The sequence below is a fragment of the Myotis myotis genome, unplaced genomic scaffold (genome assembly GCF_014108235.1).
Source record: "Myotis myotis isolate mMyoMyo1 unplaced genomic scaffold, mMyoMyo1.p scaffold_m19_p_5, whole genome shotgun sequence".
Taxonomy (NCBI): domain Eukaryota; kingdom Metazoa; phylum Chordata; class Mammalia; order Chiroptera; family Vespertilionidae; genus Myotis; species Myotis myotis.
The window spans coordinates 109,996,415-110,016,626 of NW_023416357.1; the positions used below are offsets into that span (position 1 = coordinate 109,996,415).

General features: G+C 40.0%; 1 protein-coding gene across 1 annotated transcript in view; it reads left to right on the forward strand.

The window, feature by feature from the left end:
* DNAH3 (dynein axonemal heavy chain 3) overlaps nucleotides 1–20,212 on the forward strand; it is a 193,832-nt gene that overhangs the window by 43,872 nt on the left and 129,748 nt on the right. Inside the window, exons 16-18 of the mRNA XM_036309630.1 lie at nucleotides 14,002–14,155; nucleotides 15,164–15,308; nucleotides 19,443–19,654. Of these exons, the coding sequence (XP_036165523.1) occupies nucleotides 14,002–14,155; nucleotides 15,164–15,308; nucleotides 19,443–19,654 (511 nt within the window). The remainder of the gene's footprint in view (nucleotides 1–14,001; nucleotides 14,156–15,163; nucleotides 15,309–19,442; nucleotides 19,655–20,212) is intronic.

Genomic DNA, 20,212 nt, shown 5'->3' on the forward strand with positions numbered 1-20,212 from the left:
TGTAGACAGCAGATATATGGGTCATGTTTTCTTATCCACTCAGTTACTCTATGTCTTTTGATTGGTGCATTTATTATGTTGAGGTATGATTCCTCTATTCCCACTTTTATTTTTTTAATTAAATCTTTATTATTCAGATTATTACAGTTGTTACTCTTTTTTCCCCCCATAGCTCTCCTCCACCCAGTTCCCACCGCATCCTCTGCCCCTACCCCCACCCCCACTGTCCTCATCCATAGGTGTATGATTTTTGTCCAGTCTTTTCCCGCAACCCCCACACTCCTTCCCCCCCTCCCCCCGAGAATAGTCAGTCCACTCCCTTTCTATGCCCCTGATTCTATTATATTCACCAGATTATTATGTTCATCAGATTATTTATTCACTTGATTTTTAGATTCACTTGTTGATAGATGTGTATTTGTTGTTCATAATTTGTATCTTTACCTTTTTCTTATTCCTCCTCTTCTTAAAGGATACCTTTCAGCATTTCATATAATACTGGTTTGGTGGTGGTGAAGTCCTTTAAATTTTTCTTATCTGTGAAGCTCTTTATCTGACCTTCAATTCTGAATGATAGCTTTTCTGGGTAAAGTAATCTTGGTTGTAGGTTCTTGGTATTCATCACTTTGAATAGTTCTTGCCACTCCCTTCTGGCCTGCATAGTTTCTGTTGAGAAATCAGCTGACAGTCGTATGGGTACTCCCTTGTAGGTAACTAACTGTTTTTCTCTTGCTGCTTTTAAGATTCTCTCTTTGTCTTTTCCTTTTGGCATTTTAATTATGATGTGTCTTCATGTGGTCTTCTTGGATTCCTTTTGTTTGGGGTTCTCGGCGCTTCCTGGAGTTGTAAGTCTATTTCTTTCAACATGTAGGGGAAGTTTTCTGTCATTATTTCTTCAAATAGGTTTTCAATATCTTGCTGTCTCTCATCTTCTGGCACCCCTATAATTCGGATGTTGGTATGCTTGAAGCTTTCCCAGAGGCTCCTTACACTATCATCATATTTTTGGATTCTTTTTTCTTTTTGTTTTTCCGGTTGGGGGTTTTTGCTTCTTCGTATTTCAAATCTTTGACTTGATTCTTGCAATCCTCTAGTCTGCTGTTGGGAGTCTGTATAATATTCTTTATTTCAGTCAGTGTATGCTTAATTTCTAGTTGGTCCTTTTTCATAACCTCGAGAGTCTCACTAGATTTATGGAGGATCTCACTCAATTTATCAACAGTTTCTAGAAAATCCTTGAAAAACCTTATAAGTGTGGTTTCAAACTCTATATCCAGTAGTTTGCTTTCCTCCATTTCTGTCATTTGTGACCTGTTTCTTTGTCTCCGCATTTTGGCTGCTTCCCTATGTTGATAGAGTGGATTTCTGTGCTAGGTGTCCTATAGGGCCCAGTGGCTCAGCCTCCCCAATTACCTGAGGTGGACACTCTTTGTGCACCCCTTTGTGGGCTGTGTGCACAGTCTTGTTGTAGTTAAGCCTTGATTGTTGTAGATATCACTGGGAGGAATGGACCTCCTGGCCAATTGGCTGTGAGAATCAGCTGTGTCTATGGTGGGATAACTTCTGTGCTGGAGACACCCTTCTGGGGCAAGACTTGCTTCAGTGGGGCTTTGGTGCTTACTGAGTCTGCCCCCTGAGTGTGTCCCTTATGGATCTGAGTAGTTGTAGTCTGGATGGTCCCACTCTGACCACTGGGTACACTGGCTCTTGGAACTCTAAGAAGGTGCTAATTTAGCCTCTTCCTGAGGCTACCCAGCAGGAGCTATGGAGAGATCTGCAGATTCCTCTTCTTTGTTTGAGGTTTGGAGGTTCCCAGATGAGGCCCAGCTGTGAAGCAATGCAATCTGCTGTGGGGCCTTGGGCCTTCTTTTGGAAATTCTGGGTCTCTCTGACCCAGCTGCAGTTCGTTAAGTAATTTTCAGATTGCAAAGGGCCAGGCCTTTTATATGCAAAAGCCTCTGCGCACAGCTTGGGTGGAGTGGGGTCTCTGGGGATCAACAGGGTGGAGCAAGCAGCTATGGCTGATCCTCAGTCCTGCCCTAAGAGGCCCCAAGTCTCAGTGTCCCAGTAATCACTGCAACCACCTCTGAGAGAAAGCCGCCCTTGAGTTCTGCCCGCTGCCAGACAGTCCAGTTTCTCCCTGTATCGGTCTGGGTCCCCCCGAGACTCGCCAGAAACTGGAGTTTAGAGCAGTCAGGAGCTTGAGACTCCCTCCCGATTGAAAAAGACAACCGTGTTTTCAGTTGCCAGCCCTTTCCATGTGGGCCTCCATACCTCTGCACTTCGGCACTGCCCTTCCTCTGAGTCTCAGTGTGCTTTTCTCTTTTCTTCTAGTTATAGAATTTCCACTCAGCCAGCCTTCCTGTGGTTCTGGATGATGTCCGTTTTGTCTTTTAGTTGTATTTTTGAAGTGGTTGTGTGAGGCAACAATTTCCGGTGTTTACCTATGACACCATCTTGGTTTCTCTATTCCCACTTTTATTATGTTGAGTTATGATCCCTCTACTCCCACTTTGCTGAGAGTTTTTATCAAGAGAGGGTGTTGGATTTTGTCGAATGCTTTTTCTGCATCAATTGATATAATTATGTAATTTTTGTCCCTCAATGTGTTTATGTGATGTATCACATTTATTGATTTGTGGGTATTGTACCATCTGTGCATCCCCAGAATAAATCCCACTTGGTTATGGTGTATGATCTTTCTAATGTATTGCTGAATCTGATTTGCTAGAATTTTGTTGAGGATTTTAGCATCTATGTTCATCAAGGATATTGGCCTGTAGTTATCTTTTTTTGTGGTGTCTTTATCTGATTTTGGAATTAGGGTAATGCTGGCTTCATAGAAAGAGCTTGGAAGTGTGCCTTCCTCTTGAAAATTTTTTTAAATATATTTTATTGATTTTTTTACAGAGAGGAAGGGAGAAGGATAGAGAGTTAGAAACATCAATGAGAGAGAAACATTGTTCAGCTTCCTCCTGCACACTCCCTATTGGGGATGTGCCCACAACCAAGGTACATGCCCTTGACCAGAATCAAACCTGGGACCCTTGAGTCCACAGGCTGACACTCTATCCACTGAGCCAAACCGGTTAGGGCCCTCTTGAATTTTTTGAAATAGTCTGAGGAGGATAGGTTTTAGTTCTTCTTTGAATGTTTGGTAGAACTCCCCTGTAAAGCCATCCAGACCAGGGCTTTTGTTTGCTGGAAGATTTTTGATCACTGCTTCAATTTCATAGTTATCAGGTCTATTCAGGTTTTTTAATTCTTCCTGATTGAGTTTTAGGAGTTTGTATTTTTCTAAGAATATGTCCATTTTTTTTTGGAATAGAGTTGTACATAGTATTTTTTCATAATCATTTGCATTTCTGTGGGATCGTTTATTACTTCACCTCTTTCATTTCTGATTTTGTTTATTTGGGTCCTCTCTCTTTGCTTCTTGGTGAGCCTGGCTACAGGTTCATCAATATTGTTTATCTTTTCAAACAACCAGCTCTTGGTTTTGTTGATCTTTTGTATTGTTTTTTTGGTCTCTATGTCATTTATGTCTGCTCTGATCTTTATTATTCCCTTCCTTCTACTTATGCTGGGCTTTTCTTGTTGCTCTCTTTCAAACTATTTGAGCTGTAGGATTAGGTAATTTATTACCATTTTTTTCTTGTTTTTGAGGTAGGCTTGTAGAGCTATGAACTTCGCATTCAAGACTGCTTTCACTGTGTCCCATAGATTTTGGATTGTGTTTTCTTTTTTTTTTTTTTTTTTTGGATTGTGTTTTCATTGTCATTTGTTGAATGATGCTTTTTATTTCTTTTTTGATCTCTTTGGTAACTCAATCATTGTTTAATAGCATGCTATTTAGCCTCCAGGAGTTTGATTTTTTTATTGTTTTTTTTGTTTGTTTTTTGTTTTTTCGTAGTTGATTTCTAGTTTTATGCCATTGTGATCTGAGAAGATGTTTGATATGATTTCTATCTTCTTGAATTTGAGGAGACTTTGCCTGTGTCCCAATATGTGCTCTATTTTTGAAAATGACCCATGTGCACTTGAGAAGAATGTATATTCTGTGGCTTTGGGGTGAAATGTTCTGAAGATATCAATTAATCTCATCTGATCTATTGAGTCATTTAGGATTTCTGTTTCTTTGCTGATTTTTTGTTTAGAGGATTTGTCCAGTGGTGTTAGTGGGGTATTAAAGTCCTCTACTATGACTATATTGCCGTAAATCTCTCCCTTGATATGCTCCAGAAGTTTTTTTTATGTATTTGGTTGCTCCTGTATTGGGTGCATATAAGTTTACCAGAGTTATATCTTCTTGTTGAATTGCTCTTTTTAGTATTATGAAGTGGCCTTCATTATCTCTTATTGTGGCCTTCACATTGAGATCTAATTTGTCAGATATAAGTATTGCTACCCCAGCTTATTTTAATTTTTGTTCACCTGAAAAACCTTTTTTCATCCCTTCACCATCAGTCTGTGTGAGTCCTTTGTTCTGGGTCTCATGTAGACAGCAGATATATGGGTCATGCTTTCTTATCCACTCAGTTACCCTATGTCTTTTGATTGGGGCATTTAATCTATTTACATTTAAAGTTATTATTGATAGGTACTTGTTTGTTGCCATTTTTATTCTTTATGCCTGTGTTCCTTCTTCCCTTCCTATTTTACAGAAGACGCTTTAGCATTTCTTGCATTGCTGGTTTGATGGTAATAAACTCACTTAGTCCTTTTTTGTCTGTGAAGCTCCTGATTTCACCCTCAACTTTGATTGATAGCCTTGCTGGGTACAGTATTCTTGGATTCAGACCCTTGCTCTGCATGACCTTGTATGTTTCGTTCCATTCCCTTCTTGCCTGATGTGTTTCTGATGGTAGATCCCTTGTAGGTAACTTTCTGTCTCTTTCTCTGGCCGCTTTTAAGATTCTTACTCTGTTGTTGGTGTTTGCCAATTTAATTATAACATGTCTTGGTGTTGGTCTTTTGGGTTCATCTTGTTTGGGACTCTGTGAGCTTCTTGGACTTGTGTGAATTTTTTCTTTTTCCCAGTGTCAGGGAAGTTTCCTGTCATTATTTCTTCAAACAGGTTTTCTATTCCTTGCTCATTTTCCTCTCCTTCTGGCACCCCTATTATGTGGATGTTGTTTCATTTTGTGTTGTCCCAAAGTTCCCTCAAGCTCTCCTCCTGTTTTTTAAGTTTCTTTTCTAGTTGTGGTCTGCTTCGGTATTTTTTTCCTACCTTATCTTCTAGCGCACTGATATGGTCCTCTGCTTCTTCTAGTCTACTGTTGATGCTTTCTAGTGTGTTCTTTATTGCAGTTATGTCATTTTTCTTTCTTCTTGGTTCTTCTTCACTTCCTCTTGGTTCTTACACATATTGCTGAATTTGTCTTCCATTCAGCGTCCTTATGACCATTGCTCTGAATTCTTTCTCTGACATGTTGCTTGCCTCCATTTCATTTACTTCCTTTTCGGTGATTCTTCTATGCAGGCTGTTTCTTTGTCTCCCCATGATTGCTCCTTTCAGGGTGTCTGGTTATGTAGCTCTCTCTCTCCTGCATTGACTCAGAGGCACAAAATACAACATGACAAGACACAATGCACAGGGCACCAAACACAAATGTATTCACGATACTAATAACCCCAAATAAGGGTGACCACCAGAGAAGAGAATTAGAGTGAAAAGAGTGCAAAAATGATATTGAGAAAAGGAAAAAAATGTAAGAAAGAAAAGAAAAAAGTAGGGGGGAAATATATGTAAATGGGGAGAAAACTCTAAAAAAAAATAACAACTAATTTAAAAAATGCAAACAACAAACAACAACTAATCCAAAAAATGCAAACAATAAACATCCAAACAACAAACACCCAGATGAATCTGAGGAGGTAGAGCTCTCTCTAGGCCAGTGATGGAGAACCTTTTGAGCTCAGCGTGTCAGCATTTTGAAAAACCCTAACTTAACTTTGGTGCCATGTCCCATATAGAAATTTTTTATATTTGCAACCATAGTAAAACAAAGATTTATATTTTTGATATTTATTTTATATATTTAAATGCCATTTAACAAAGAAAATCGTGTCACAGGCTCGCCATCACTGCTGTAGGCGATCGATCTCTGACATTTCTCTCTATCGATTGCCTCACCAGCTGTGTTTAATTTGACAATTCCAGGTGGATGTTATTTGATTCAACTGTTCCTTCTATCTGCTCTGTGAGAAGATCCAAAGTCCGTCTGCATATTTGGCACCACTTTGTCTCCCCATGGACAAGCTTTTTAGGTGCCTGCGGTCGGGGAGGCTGGAGTCTCATTGTTCGTGGGTTTGCAGCTGAGGCAGCTGATCCCTGGGCATTGTGGTTGTAGGGTCCAGGGAGGCATCTGAGGTCTTCCCATTTGAAGGTAAGGCTGGGCTTCCAATCACAGCCGCTCTCCCCTTGAAGATGGCATGGTCTCTGTGGCAGAACCGGCCACTCTGGGAAAGATTTCAGCAGTAGTAGAGGCTGCCTGGCCAGGGGAGCCTCGTCTGCCAGTCCCCAACAGTCCTGTGAAATATAGCTGTCCCTCACCCACAAATACAGACACTCACCACATGTCCGCACACTTTCCTTTTGCTCTCTCACTCACATACTATCTTGCAGCCTGCTGTCCTGCTGGCCGCCATCTTGGATTTCCTTTATTTCCTCTTATCTGATCCCTGTGGCTAGGACTTCCAGTACTGTGTTGAATAAGAGTGGTGAAAGTGTACATCCCTGTCTTGTTCCCGTTCTTAAGGGAAACACTTTTAGTTTTGCCCATTGAGAATGACGTTGGCTGTCAGTTTGTCATATATGGCCTTTATCATGTTGAGATATGCTTCCTCTAGTCCCACTTTACTAAGAGTTTTATAAAAAAAAAAAAAGGGGGGGTGCTATATTTTATCAAATGCCTTTTCTGCATCAATTGATATGATTATGTGATTTTTATCTTTCAATTTGTTTATGTGATGTATCACATTTATTGATTTGTGAATATTGTACCAGCCTTGCATCCCCAGAATAAATCCCACTTTGTTATGGTGTATGATTTTTTAATGTACTGCTGGATCCAATTTACTAATATTTTGTTGAGAATTTTAGCATATATGTCCATCAGGGATATTGGCCTGTAATTTTATTTCTTTGTAGTATCTTTATCTGGTTTTGGAATTAGGATAATGCTGGCTTCACAAAAAGAGTTTGAAAGTCTTCCCTCCTCTTGAATTTTTAAAATAGTTTGAGGAGCATAGGTTTTAGTTCTTCTTTGAATGTTTACTAAAACTCACCTCTGAAGCCATCTGTTTCAGAACTTTTGTTTGCTGTGAGTTGTTTTTTTTTTTTTTTTAATCACTGCTTCAGTTTCATTCATTGTTATCAGCCTATTCAGGTTTTCTGATTTTTCCTCATAGAATTTTGGAAGATTGTATGTTTCTAGGAATTTGTCCATTCCACCCAGGTTGCCCAACTTGTTTATAGTATTTTCTTGCAATCCTTTGTATTTCTGTGATGTCAGTGGTTACTTTGCTGTGTTAATTTCTGATTTTATTTCTCTGGGTCCTCTCTCTTTGTTTCTTGATGAGTCTGGCTAAAGTGTCATTAATCTTGTTTAACTCTTCAAAGAACCAGTTATTGGTTTCAATTGATCTTTTGTATTGCTATTTTAGTCTCTGTGTCATTTATTTCCACTCTTATCTTTGTTATTTCCTTCCTTCTATTTACTCTGGACTTGTTGTTCTCTTTCAAATTTTTTAAGTTGAGTTAGATAGTTTACTGATAATTTTTCTTGCTTTTTTGAGTTAGGTCTGTAGTGCTATGAACTTCATTCTCAGGACTGCTTTTACTCTGTCCCATATATTTTGGGTTGTGTGTTCATTTTCATTTGTTTCCAGGAAGTTTTAAATTTCTTGCTTGATCTCATTGTTACCCATTCATTGTTTAACATCGTACTATTTAGCCACCATGTGTTTGAATGTTTTTGAGGTTTTTTTATTGTAGTTGATTTCTAGTTTCATGTCTTTGTGATCCAAGAAGATGCTTATCATAATTTCAATCTTCTTGAACTTGTAGAGACTTATTTTGTGTCCTAACATGTGGTCTGTCTTTAAGAAGTTCCATGTTCACTTGAAAAAATTGTATATACTGCTGCTTTGGGATGAAATGTAAATATCAATTAAATTCTTCTGAGCTAGTGTGTCATTTAGGGTCTCAGTTTCCTTGTTGTTTTTCTGTCTAAAAGATATATCCAATGATATTGGGGAGTGGGAAGTGTTAAAGTCCATTACTATGCCTATATTGTGTATTGCTGTCAATCTCTCCCTTAAAGTCCGCTAAGAGTTTTATCTCTCTCTCTCTCTCTCTCTCTCTCTCTCTCTCTCTCTCTCTCTCTATATATATATATATATATATATATATATATATATATATATATATATATTTCAGTTCTCATATATTGGGTGCATGTATGTTTATAAAGGTTATATTTTCTTGTTGCATTGATCCCTTTAGTATTATACAGTGTCCTTCTTTTCATCTTTCATGGCCATTGTTTTTAACTTTATTTTGTTAGATATGAGTATTGCTACCCCAGCTTTTTATTCATTTTTCGTTTACATTTGCATGGAATTTCCCCCCATCACTTCACTTTCAGTTTCTGTGAATTATTTGTTCTGAGGTGGGTCTTTTGTTCACAGCTATATATGGGTCGTGCTTTTTATCCATTCCGTTTACCTTCTGTCTTTTGATTGGAGCATTTAATTCATTTCCCTTTAAGATTATTAGTGATATGTACTTATATATTGCCACTTTTTTTCTTTATACCTATGTTCCTTCTCTCTCAATTTCTTATTCTTAAAGCAGTTCCTTTAATATTTATTGCAATGCTGGTTTGATGATAATGCACTCCTTGAGACTTTTTAATCTGGAAGCTCTTTATTTCACCTTTAATTTTAAATGAAAGTCTTGGATTCAGATCCTTGATTTTCATTATTTTGAATACTTCATGCCAATCTCTTCTGGCCTGAAGTTTTTCTGTTGAGAAATCAGCTGACAGTCTAATGGGACCTTCCTCGTAGGTAGCTTTCTGTCTCTCTCTTACTGCCTTTAAGATTATTTTTATGTTTTTAACCTTTGTCCTTTTAATTATGATGTGTTTTGAAGTAGTTCTATTTATGTTCATCTTGATTGGGACTCTCTGTGCTTCCTGAACTTGTGTGGTTTTTTCCTTCACCAGGTTAGGGGATAATTTCTTTAAACAGATTCTCTATTCCTTGCTCACTTTCTTCTCCTCCTGGCACATCTATGATGCAGATGTCATTAAGTTTTATGTTGTCTCAAGGTTCCCTTAAAATATCCTCCTGCTTTTAAAATTCTTTTTATTTTTACTCTTTGCTGCTCTAATTGGGTGTTTTCTTTCTACCTTGTCTTCCAAATCACTGATTCAATCCTTTGCTTCATTCAATCTACTTTTAATTCCTTCCAGTGTATTCTTGATGTCAGATATGATATGCTTCTCTTCTGACTGGTTCTTGTTCATGGTTTCTATTTCCTTTTTCATGCTATTGAAGTTCCCACTAAGTTCCTTATAATTCTAAGTTCATTAAGCAGTCTTATAACCATTTCTTTGAACTCTACAGCTAATAAATTTCTTGCCTCCATTTCATTTAGCTCTTTTTCTGGAGATTCCTCATTTTCTTTCATTTGGGGATTGTTTCTTTGTCTCTGCATTTTAGTTGTCTCTTTGTGTTTATTTCTATGTATTAGATAGATCTGCTATGTCTCCCAGTCTTCATGAGTTTGCCTTGTATTACAATAGGTGTCTTGTGGGACCCAGTGGCATAGTCTCCTGGATCTCCTGAGCTGGATGCTCCAGGAATGTCTTGTGGTATTATGTGGGTCCTTCTGTTGTAATTGGGTCTTGATTGCTGTTCACCTGCTCATGCATGGGATCAGCCCTCAGACTGGCAGACTATGAGGCTCAACTCCAATCACATCATGCAAGTTTTTGTACAGGTGCTGACACTCTTGGTGCACCCCCTTGTGGGCTTTGTGCACAGTCTTGTTGTAGTTATGCCTTGATTGTTGTAGGATCACTGGGAGGAATTGACCTCCAGGCCAATTGCCAGTGATAATCAGCTATGTCTGCAGTGGGAGAACTTCTGTGCTGAAGACACCCTTCTGGGGCAAGACTTGCTTCAGTGGGGCTTTGGTGCTCACTGAGTCTGCCCCCTGAGTGTGTCCCTTATGGATCTGAGGAGTTGTAATCCGGATGGTCCCCCTCTGACCACTGGGTACACTGGCTCTTGGAGGTTACCCAGCAGGAGCTATGAAGAGAACTGCAGATTCCCCTTCCTTTTTTGGAGTTTGGAGGTGCCTTGATGAGGCCCAGCTGTGAAGCAATGCAAGCTGCTGTGGGGCCTTGGACCTTCTCTTGGAAGTTCTGTGTCTGTGGCCCAGCTGCAGTTTGTTAAGTAATTTTCAGGTTGCAAAGGGCCAGGGCATTCATATGCAAATGCCTCTGCCGCAGCCTGGGTGGGGCGGGGTCTCAGGGAATCAAAGGGCGGAGCAAGCAGCTATGGCGGATTCTCAGCCCTGCCCTAAGGGGCCACGCGCATCTCAGTGTCCCGGTAATTTAATTGCTGCAAGCACCTCTGAGGGAAAGCCGCCCTCGAGTTCCAAGTTCTGCTCACTGCCAGACAGTCCAGTTTCTCCCCGTATGAGTCCTGGGTCCCCAGAGACTTCCCGGAACCTGAGTTCAGAGCAGTCGGGAGCTTGTGACTCCCTCCCAATTCAAAAAGACAGCCGCGTCCTCAAGCCTCTGTACCTTTGTACTTTACTTCCGCAGCTCCTGACCCTCAATGTGCTTTTCTCCTTCCTTCTAGTTGTAGAATTTCCACTCTGCCAGCCTTCCTGTAGTTCTGGATGATGTCCGTTTTGTCTTTTTATTGTATTTTTGAAGTTGTTGTAGGAGGCAGCAATTTTGGTGTTTACCTATGCCGCCATCTTAGTTTCTCGACAATATTTTTAATAATGCCCGTTGTGCCTACCAGTGGCCCCCCACAAGAGGAAACTTGTGTTTTTCTATGGGCAGCAGTATAGTATGCAAATACAACGAAAAAGCAAGGAGAGCAAGTGATATTAATATCAAGGCAAAGACATTCATGTTCCAAGATGGTTACTTAGATAAAAAGAAGTTAAAGCATTATTAACCTTTATATATCAAATATTCTAAATAAATAATCTTTATATATAAAACTCTAATATGCAAATAGACCATACAGTGGAACAACCGAACAATCAAACAACTGGTTGCTATGATGTGCCCTGATCACCAGGGGGTGCATGCGGAACATGGCGGGTGTCAGCCACAGTGGGATGGTGGAGCAGGTGAGTGGGGCGCCAGACCTAGGCTGGGCGCCAGTCACTATCATTGGAGTGAGCCTCTGGAGGTTACTGAAAATTCTTTGCTCCCGTGTGCCACGGTCCCACCCAGCGCTCGCACCTGCTGCCAGCGCCTGCCCTGCTCACACCCACTGCTGGTACCAGAGCCGCTGCTCACACCCTCTGCCAGCACCCTGCGCCGGCCCCAATCTCTCGGCACCATCAGCCGATGCAGGCAGTGGTTGCCAGCCCCAATCGCCCCTGAGGGCTTCTCCACGTTCCCCTGCTCCTGAGGGGCAATCAGGGTAGCAGTCGCTGCTCACATCTGCTGCCAGCACCGGCCCCGCTCACACCCACTGCTGGAACCAGCCACAATCGCTCCACACCATCAGCAGGTGCGAGCAGGGCTAGCACCATCAGCATGTGGGAGCAGTGGCAGTGGGGGTGAGGCTGCCGGCAGACAGAACACCAGGGGCTGCAGCAGGAGGGGCTGGGTGGGGGCATGGAGGATGGGCCACGACCCACCCCTGTGCCCACCGCAGCCTCGCAGCCCACAGTTCCTTTCAAGGTGCATGAATTTGTGCACTGGGCCCCTACTTAAAAATAAATGAATAGAGTGAAACTTGAATAAGGACATAAATAGAAGTAAACAATAACTCTGATTTGTTGTATACATACCAAACTTTCTACCTTACAATAAAAACAGAACATTCTTTTTAACTGTCCATAGAACATTTTTAAAAAATTGACCATATTTTAGAACTTGAGAAAAACTTTAAAGAAACAGGAATTATATAGGCCATATCCTGTTATGATAGTGAGCATCAGTGATCTATTGCCACATGAAGAATCATCCCCAAACTAGCAGCTTAAAATACAAACCTATATCATCTCACAGGTCTGTGGGTCAGACACCCAGACACAGCTGAGCTGGGTGCCTCTGGCTCCAAGTTTGTCATGAGGTTGAAGCCAGAAGGTCAGCCAAGCTGCCTTCCCAGCCAGGAGCTCAACAGGTGAGGATCCACTTCCAGGCGCACTTACATGCCTGTGAGTAGATTCAGTTCCTCACGGCTGTTGGCCAGAAACGGCCCTCTGTTCCTTGCTACATGGCCTCTACATAGAGCAGCTTGCATGGCAGCTGGCTTCCCAAGGGGTCAGGGGGGAGTGGGAGGAGGAAGGGAGAGGGAGAGGGAGAGGGAGAGGGAGAGGGAGAGAGAGAGAGAGAGAGAGAGAGAGAGAGAGAGAGAGAGAAGAGAGAAGAGAGAAGAGAGAAGAGAGAGAGAGATCATAGTCTTTTTGTCACCTACTTGGAAGTGACATCTCATCTCTTTTGCCATATTATTTGTTAGAAGTGAGTTACTTGAGCCCAAACTCAAGAGGAGACAATTGCACAGGGATAAATACCAGGAGGTCATGGGGATCTATGGGGACATTATCAGAGGCTGCTTACCACACAGTTCAATTAGAAATAAAACCCAAATTAACTTTCATAAATTACTTTTAAGAAAAAAAGAACATTAAAACTGTCATAACAGAATTAAGTTTTCTTAAGATAATAGCCAAATTAATGTATGTCACTACAGCTGTTCTCAATGGTCTGTCTCTTATTCGTTCCATTAATATTGATTATTTTCTGTGTGCCAGACACTCTTCTAAATACTGGAGATACAAACAGGAATTAAGGGGATGAATCTGCATTGATAGAGTTTACAATTTAGTGAGTGACAGCAAATACTTGTATAGTGATGATTATAGACCAGGCTCAATTATGAGCATTTTGTATATATATTATCTTATTAAATACTAAATGGTACTTTTCTGTTCCCATTTTATATATCTGAGGTACACAGAGGTTAAGTGACCTAGCCAAGGTCACATGGCTACTAAGTGGCAAAGTTGGGATTTGAACCTAGCCTGTCTCACTCTAGAACCTGTCCACTGAACTCTGTATTATTCTACCTCATCAGGAAAAGGGAGAAGCAAAGTTAAGATCTGCTTGTTGATGATATAGATGAAGGAGACAAACCTCTGGACAGGTCTTCCCTGGTCACTCCAGCTAAAGCAGCCCTTCACTCCCATTCACTAATCACTCTGCCCTCTTTTATTTTCTTCAGAGTATTTGGCCCTATCAGTAATATTTCATCTTTTACTATGTATGGTTTTATCCAGTCATCCATCCATCCATCCATGTATGTTTGTTGTCCAGGTCTTCTCCAACTAAAATACAAATTCCATGGAGGTAGGGAGCGTAACAATGTATTTCATTAATATAGCCCTGATGCCTAGATCAGTTCTTGGAATGTAGTAGGCACTCAATAATAAGTATGTAATAAATGAAAGAATAATGTGTTATGCTCACATACTGTATACTAGTATATATATATAGTAAGTTATATACATATACATATACATATACATATATATTTACCTGTACAGGAAAACATCTAAAAGTATTTAACCACCAAACACAGTTTCCATCAGCTATCTCTGGGAGGTGGGATTGTAAGTAGTATAGTATATGTATCTTGTATCAGGAAATTGGATTTTGGGTGAACAATGCTGTGACTTTGAAAATCACAAAATGAAAAGTCCAAATATCAGTGGGCTATCTTTACTTTCAGGTGCTTAGAATTTGAGTCGAAACTTGAGGGCTACAACAAGGAACTAGAAGGCTTTAGAAAACGTGAAGTGATGTCTACAGAAGAAATGAAGAACAATGTTGAAAAGCTTAATGAGCTTTCCAAGAACCTTGATCAGGCGCTGGTGGAATTTGAGGTTCGGAGCCTTGGGATGGGGACTATGACTACTATTCTGTTGGTTCTGGTCCTTGGTCTTGTATTTTTCTAACATCACCTGTCAGCTGGATAAAACTGATTGACTGATTAATTGATTAATTAATTGACCAGTTCTTTCATTGGTACTTTCAGCTACCTTTTTCTACACTCCTACATTATACTAGTTTTTTTGTTAGTCATTGAGTAGACAGAGAAGAAATTATAATAGAATAATTGCTCACATATATTGAGCATTCAGTAGGTGCTCAACAATGTACAAAGGGCTTCATATGAACTGTATCACTTAATGCCCATAACAAACCTCTGAGGTAGGTACTGTTATTACCTCCATTTATCTTAATTTAAAATGAGAGAACTAAGACTTGGAGAAGCTAAGTAACTTCTCCTGAAGGTCAACTAGTGAGTTATTTTTAAAATATATATATTTTTATTGATTTCAGTGAGGAAGGGAGAGATAGAAACATCAATGATGAGAGAGAATCATTGATCGGCTGCCTCCTGCACAACCCCTACTGGGGATCAAGCCCACAACCTGGGCATGTGCCCTGACTGGGAATCGAACCATGATCTCCTGGTTCATAGGTCGATGCTCAACCACTGAGCCAAGCTGGCTGGGCTCCACTAGTAAGTTCTTTAACTATGAAAGTTCTTACCTCTGAGGCAAGTTGACACAAGAAGGCAGCATCATGTAAACAGCAAATGTACACATGGAAACTTTGGAAATAGAGCTATAGATATGTCACAGTGGGAACAAAGCTGGTGAAGCAAGTAGCAAATTATCCTAGAGGTTCACCCAACTAGACCTCAGCTGCCATGGCCCTCACAGGTACAGAGGGGTCTTCTTGATTGAGTCCACGCCTTATTTTCCTTTCTTGCTAACAAGCATCTTCCTCAACTTGGTGTTCAAAACATTGAAGAATTTGCCGGGGTGGCTTCTAGGGTTCAGGAGAACCACCAACTAATAGACAATATCCCCCTTTGCCTGCAGTTGATCAATAAGGAGGAGGAGCTATTGGGAAAGGAGAAGAGTACCTTCCCTCTTCTGCAAACCGTGATGACCAACAAAGTACCCTACGAACAGCTGTGGGTGACGACCTATGAGTTCAGCATCAAGTCAGAGGAGTGGATGAATGGTATGCTGCACTCCGCCTATGCTGGGGCAGGATGGGGATGGAGTAATGGGTCCACCCTAGCCAGTTCTGAAATAAAGTTTGATCTTCGAATTCTGGCTGGACTTTGCAATATATTCTGATGCTCTGGATGAAGGCAGCCACGATCAATTTTTCTGATATGATAATGATGGAAGGTGGGGATCAAAGAGCCAGACCTATTGCCAGAGTAAAGCCAAATAGGCAACAATCCAGAGACATGAATTGGGTAGTGACTCAGAGAGGTAGAAGGTGGGAGAACAAAATAGTGGCTCTATTAGTGTGCTGTTGCAAAAAAAGGCCAAAGAGCCATAGGCATCTATAAACTACTCCTTTTACTCTAGAGCTATTGAGATAGGAGAGATATTGAGAAGGTAGAGCCAACAGAACTTGATGATTGATTTGATATGGGGCAAGGGGGCAGAGAGGGAGAATGAAGGGCCAGGATGACTTCCATACTCTCAGCTTAGGCAAGCTGGTAGATACTGCTGTCACTAAACACCAGTGTCCTTGTCTTTGGCTTATCTTTTGGTTCTTTTGACAGTGTCCTCACAGAACAGAAGTTTTTAATTTTGATGAAGCCTAGCTTGTCATTTCTTTCATATGTCATGCCTTTAGTGTTGTACCTAACAGGTTATCACCAAACCCACAGTCATCTAAATTATGTTATCTCCTAGAATTTTTATAGTTTTACATTTTTCACTTAAGTCAATTATCCATTTTGAGTTAATTTTTGTGAAAGGTATAAGGTCTGCATCTAGATTCATTTTTTTGCTTGTGAATATCCAGTTGTTCTAATATTGTTTGTTGAAAAATTATTATTTCTCCATTATATTACCTTTTATCCTTCCAGAAATGTCAGCTGACTATATGTGGGTCTATTTCTGGGCTCTCTATTCTGTTAAATTGATCTATTTGTCTTCTCTTTCATCAATACCACACTTGATTATTGTAGCTTTATAGTAAGTCTTGAAGTTACTGGGAAATGTCAGTCCCCCAACTTTATTATTATATTGACTACTTGGGGTCTTTCATGTCTCCAAATAAACTTTAGAATCAATTTTTCAATATCCAAAAAAACATAACTTGCTGGGATTTTTATTGGGATTGTGTTGAATCTATACTCAAGTTGGGAAGAACTAACATCTTTAACATTGTTGAATGTTTCTATCCATGAACATGGACTATCTTTCCAATTATTCTCTCTGACTTCTGTCATCAGAGTTTTTTAGTTTTAATTATATAGATGTTGTACATATTTTGTTAGACTTATGTCTAAGTATTTTAATTTTAGGAGTGCTAATGTAATGTGCTTTTAATTTCAAGTTCCATTTGTTCACTAGTGGTATAAAGGAAAGCAGCCCTGGCTAGGTAGCTAAGTTGGTTGGAGGTTCATCATTATATGCCAAGGTTGAGGGTTTGACCCACATTCAGGGCACATACAGGAATCAACCAATGAATTAGTGTTGTACCTAACAGGAGCAACAAATCAATGTCTCTCTCTCCCTTCTTCTCTCCCTCTCTCCCTCTTTCTCTCTCACCCCCTTAAAAATTAATAAATTAAAAATAAAAAAGAAAGCAATTGAGTTTTATATATTAACCCTGTATCCTGCAACCTTGCTATAACTGTGAATTCGTTCCAGGAGTGGGGTTTTTTTTAATTCTTTCAGATTTTCTATATAAAAGATTGTGTCGGTGGCAAACAGTTGTACGTCTTCCTTCTCAATCTGCATACCTTATACCTCCTATCCTTATCTTTGCACTGACTAGGATTTCCATTAAATGATGTTGAAAAGGACGGTTAAAGGGGACATTATTGCGTTGTTCCTGATTGTAGTGGGAAAGATTGTAGTGTCTTATCATTAAGTATGATTTTAGCTGTAGGTTTTTTGTATATGTTCTTTATATCAAGTCAAGGAAATCCCCCTCTATTTTTCCTTTGCTAAGAATGATTATCATGAATGGGTGTTGGATTTTGTCAAATGCTTTTTCTGAATCTATTGATATCATCATGTAATTTTTCTTCTTTAGCCTGTTGATGAGATAGATTACATTAATTGATTTTTCAAATGTTGAAACAGCTTTACATACCTGGGATAATAAATCCCAACTGATTGTGGTATATAATTCTATTTCATATATTATTAGATTCAATTTACTAATATTTTTGGGGGATTTTGCATCTATATTAATGAAAGATATTGGTCTTTAATTTCCTTTTATGTTAATGTGTTTGTCTGTTTTGGTATTAAGGTAATGCTGGTTTCATAGAAGGAATTGGGAAGTATTTCCTCTGTTTCTGCCTTCTGGGAGAGACTGTAGAAAATTGGCATCATTTTTATCTGAAATGATCGGTAGAATTCGCCAGGGAACCCATCTGGGCCTGGTGCTTTCTGTTTTGGAAAGTTATTGACTATTGTTCAATTTATTAAATAGATAGAGGCCTATTCGGATTGTCTGTTTTTTCTTGTGTGAGTTTGGGTAAATTGTATCTTTCAAGGAATTGGTCCATTCCATCTAGGTTATGAAATTTGTGGTCATGAAGGAGTTCAGGATATTCCTTAATTATCCTTTTAATGTTCCTGAGATGTGCATTGATGTCCCCTTTTTCATTCTGATATCAATAATTTGTGTCTTTTTCTTGGTTAGCCTGGCTGGGGGTTATTAATTTTATTAATATTTTCAAAGAACCAGCTTTTTGTTTTATTATTTCTTTTTTCTGCTTGCTTTGGATTTAATTTTCTCTTCTATATACAACAACTTTTGATGAGTTATATTTTCTTTTTCTTTGGCTAAAAATATTTTTTAGCTTCTCTTGAGATTTTGTCTTTGACCTGTGTTACTTATAATTACATTGTTTAATTTCAAAGTATTTTGGGATTTTACCAGCTAGCTTTCTGTTATTGAATTATGAGAGTGAAAATCCTTGCCTTCTTCCTGATCTGAGGGAAAAAGTCTTCCATCTTCTACCATTAAGTAAAATGGGTTGTTTTGTTTTATTTTTTAAAACCACTTGATGGCAGTATGATTAACATGTAAAAAGCTGTATATATTTAATGAATATAAAAGTATAACATTAGTGTAGCTTTTTACAGTTACCCTTTATCAGCCTAAGGCAGTTCCCTTCTATTCCTAGTCTGTTGAGAGGTTTTTAGCATGAATGATATTGCATTTTGCCAAATGCTTTTTCTGCATCAACTGATGTTATCACATGATTTTCCTTGTTTAGAGTGTTAATATGGTGTATGACATTGTTTGCTTTTAAAATATGAAACCTGCCTTGCATTCCCACAACAAAGCCCACTTAGACATGGTATATTATTCTTTTTACATATTACATGGAACTCATGTACATTTTTTCTGTCTTTTTAAGAAATTTTAATTTTTGATTAGTTAACAAAAATGTTGGGTTGATGAAGCATGTTAGCAATTAATGGAGCTATATCCACGAAGCTATGTTTAGTCTCAGTAGCCTTCAAAGAAAAGTTTTTGAGTACATTTGCAACATCATGATGCAAGAATTCATACTAACTTGAAAGATTGAAGGGGAAGGAAGCCACATCATGCAAGATTTTGACTGAATGTGTAACCTGCTAAAGGGTCCCTATAAGAGAAAAGGCAGAGAAGGAAATTAATGCTTGGGGGGTACTTTTTAAAAAAATGAAGTTTCATTCTTTCAAACTAATCTATTTTTAAAGAATTTCAAGCTTACATAGAAGTTGCTAAAACTGTACAGAGAACTCCTGCTCGCATTCACCCACATTCTCCAGTGGCTACTGTTTCTCAGCATTTGTGGAGCATCTATAACCAGTGCTAACACCAGTTCCCTGTCCACATTGCACCGCATGGCAGAGGCAGGTTAGCCACTGTGCTTACCTCACTTCACTTCCACGGTCACCCTGTTTCACAGGCGATGCTCTCAAAGCTTCAGAAAGTTTAGTAAGCCTGCTCGTTTCACTTGCACAGGCAACGTTTCAGACGCAGACCCAACTCCAGGCCTGTGCTTGCTCCAGTACCCGCCCCACAGGCCCAGTTCTGAGCTCAGGGAATTAAAGGTGCATGTGGCTGACATCTGCTTGGGGATCTGACCCTTCCCTCCATCCGTCTTTTTTATTCCAGGGCCCCTCTTTGTGCTGAACGCTGAGGAGATTGCGGAGGAAGTAGGGAATATGTGGAGGACAATGTATAAATTGACCAAGACCTTAGCTGACATACCTGCACCCAGGCGCTTGGCCGAGAACGTGAGGATGAAGATTGACAAGTTCAAGCAGCACATCCCTATTCTCAACATTTCCTGTAACCCAGGAATGAAGGAGCGGCACTGGCAACAGGTCCTGTCACTGCCCACCCCCTGCCCAGCCCATTCCTGGTCCTGGTAGCCCCGAGAAGGCAGGAACCATTCCTAGGTCAAGCTTTTTCTGAAAGGAGAATCTACTGGAAGCCAAGGGGGTAGGAAGGGGGCGAGAGCCTTTTGACATAAGGGAATTGGCAGGATAAGGGATGCACTGCCTTCCGCATGAGCAGGTCTCCCTGTGCGTTGGGAACCCCGTTGCTGGTAGTTGAGTGCTGTTTCAGCCCGTGGCCATGCAGGCTCTCCTTATCTCCTTTCTTGGCAAAGAGCTGCTCCAGGTTCTACAGGGGACAAGGGTGTTGAAGTGCAGTGGCCGCGGCCTTGCTTTGCTCCTTGACCTAGGCTACACAGAAGAGAAATCCGCATCCCTTCCTGGGTCTCCAAACATGCCTGACTCCTGCTTGCGCTGACTGTGCTGGAGTTCTGGCATCCAACAGGCTATGCTCAGAAACAAGCATCCACTCCTCTTTCAGCCCTTTGAGTCTATAAATGAGAATAACAAATGACTTTCTTAAAAATAGTTGGGATTTTTATAAGC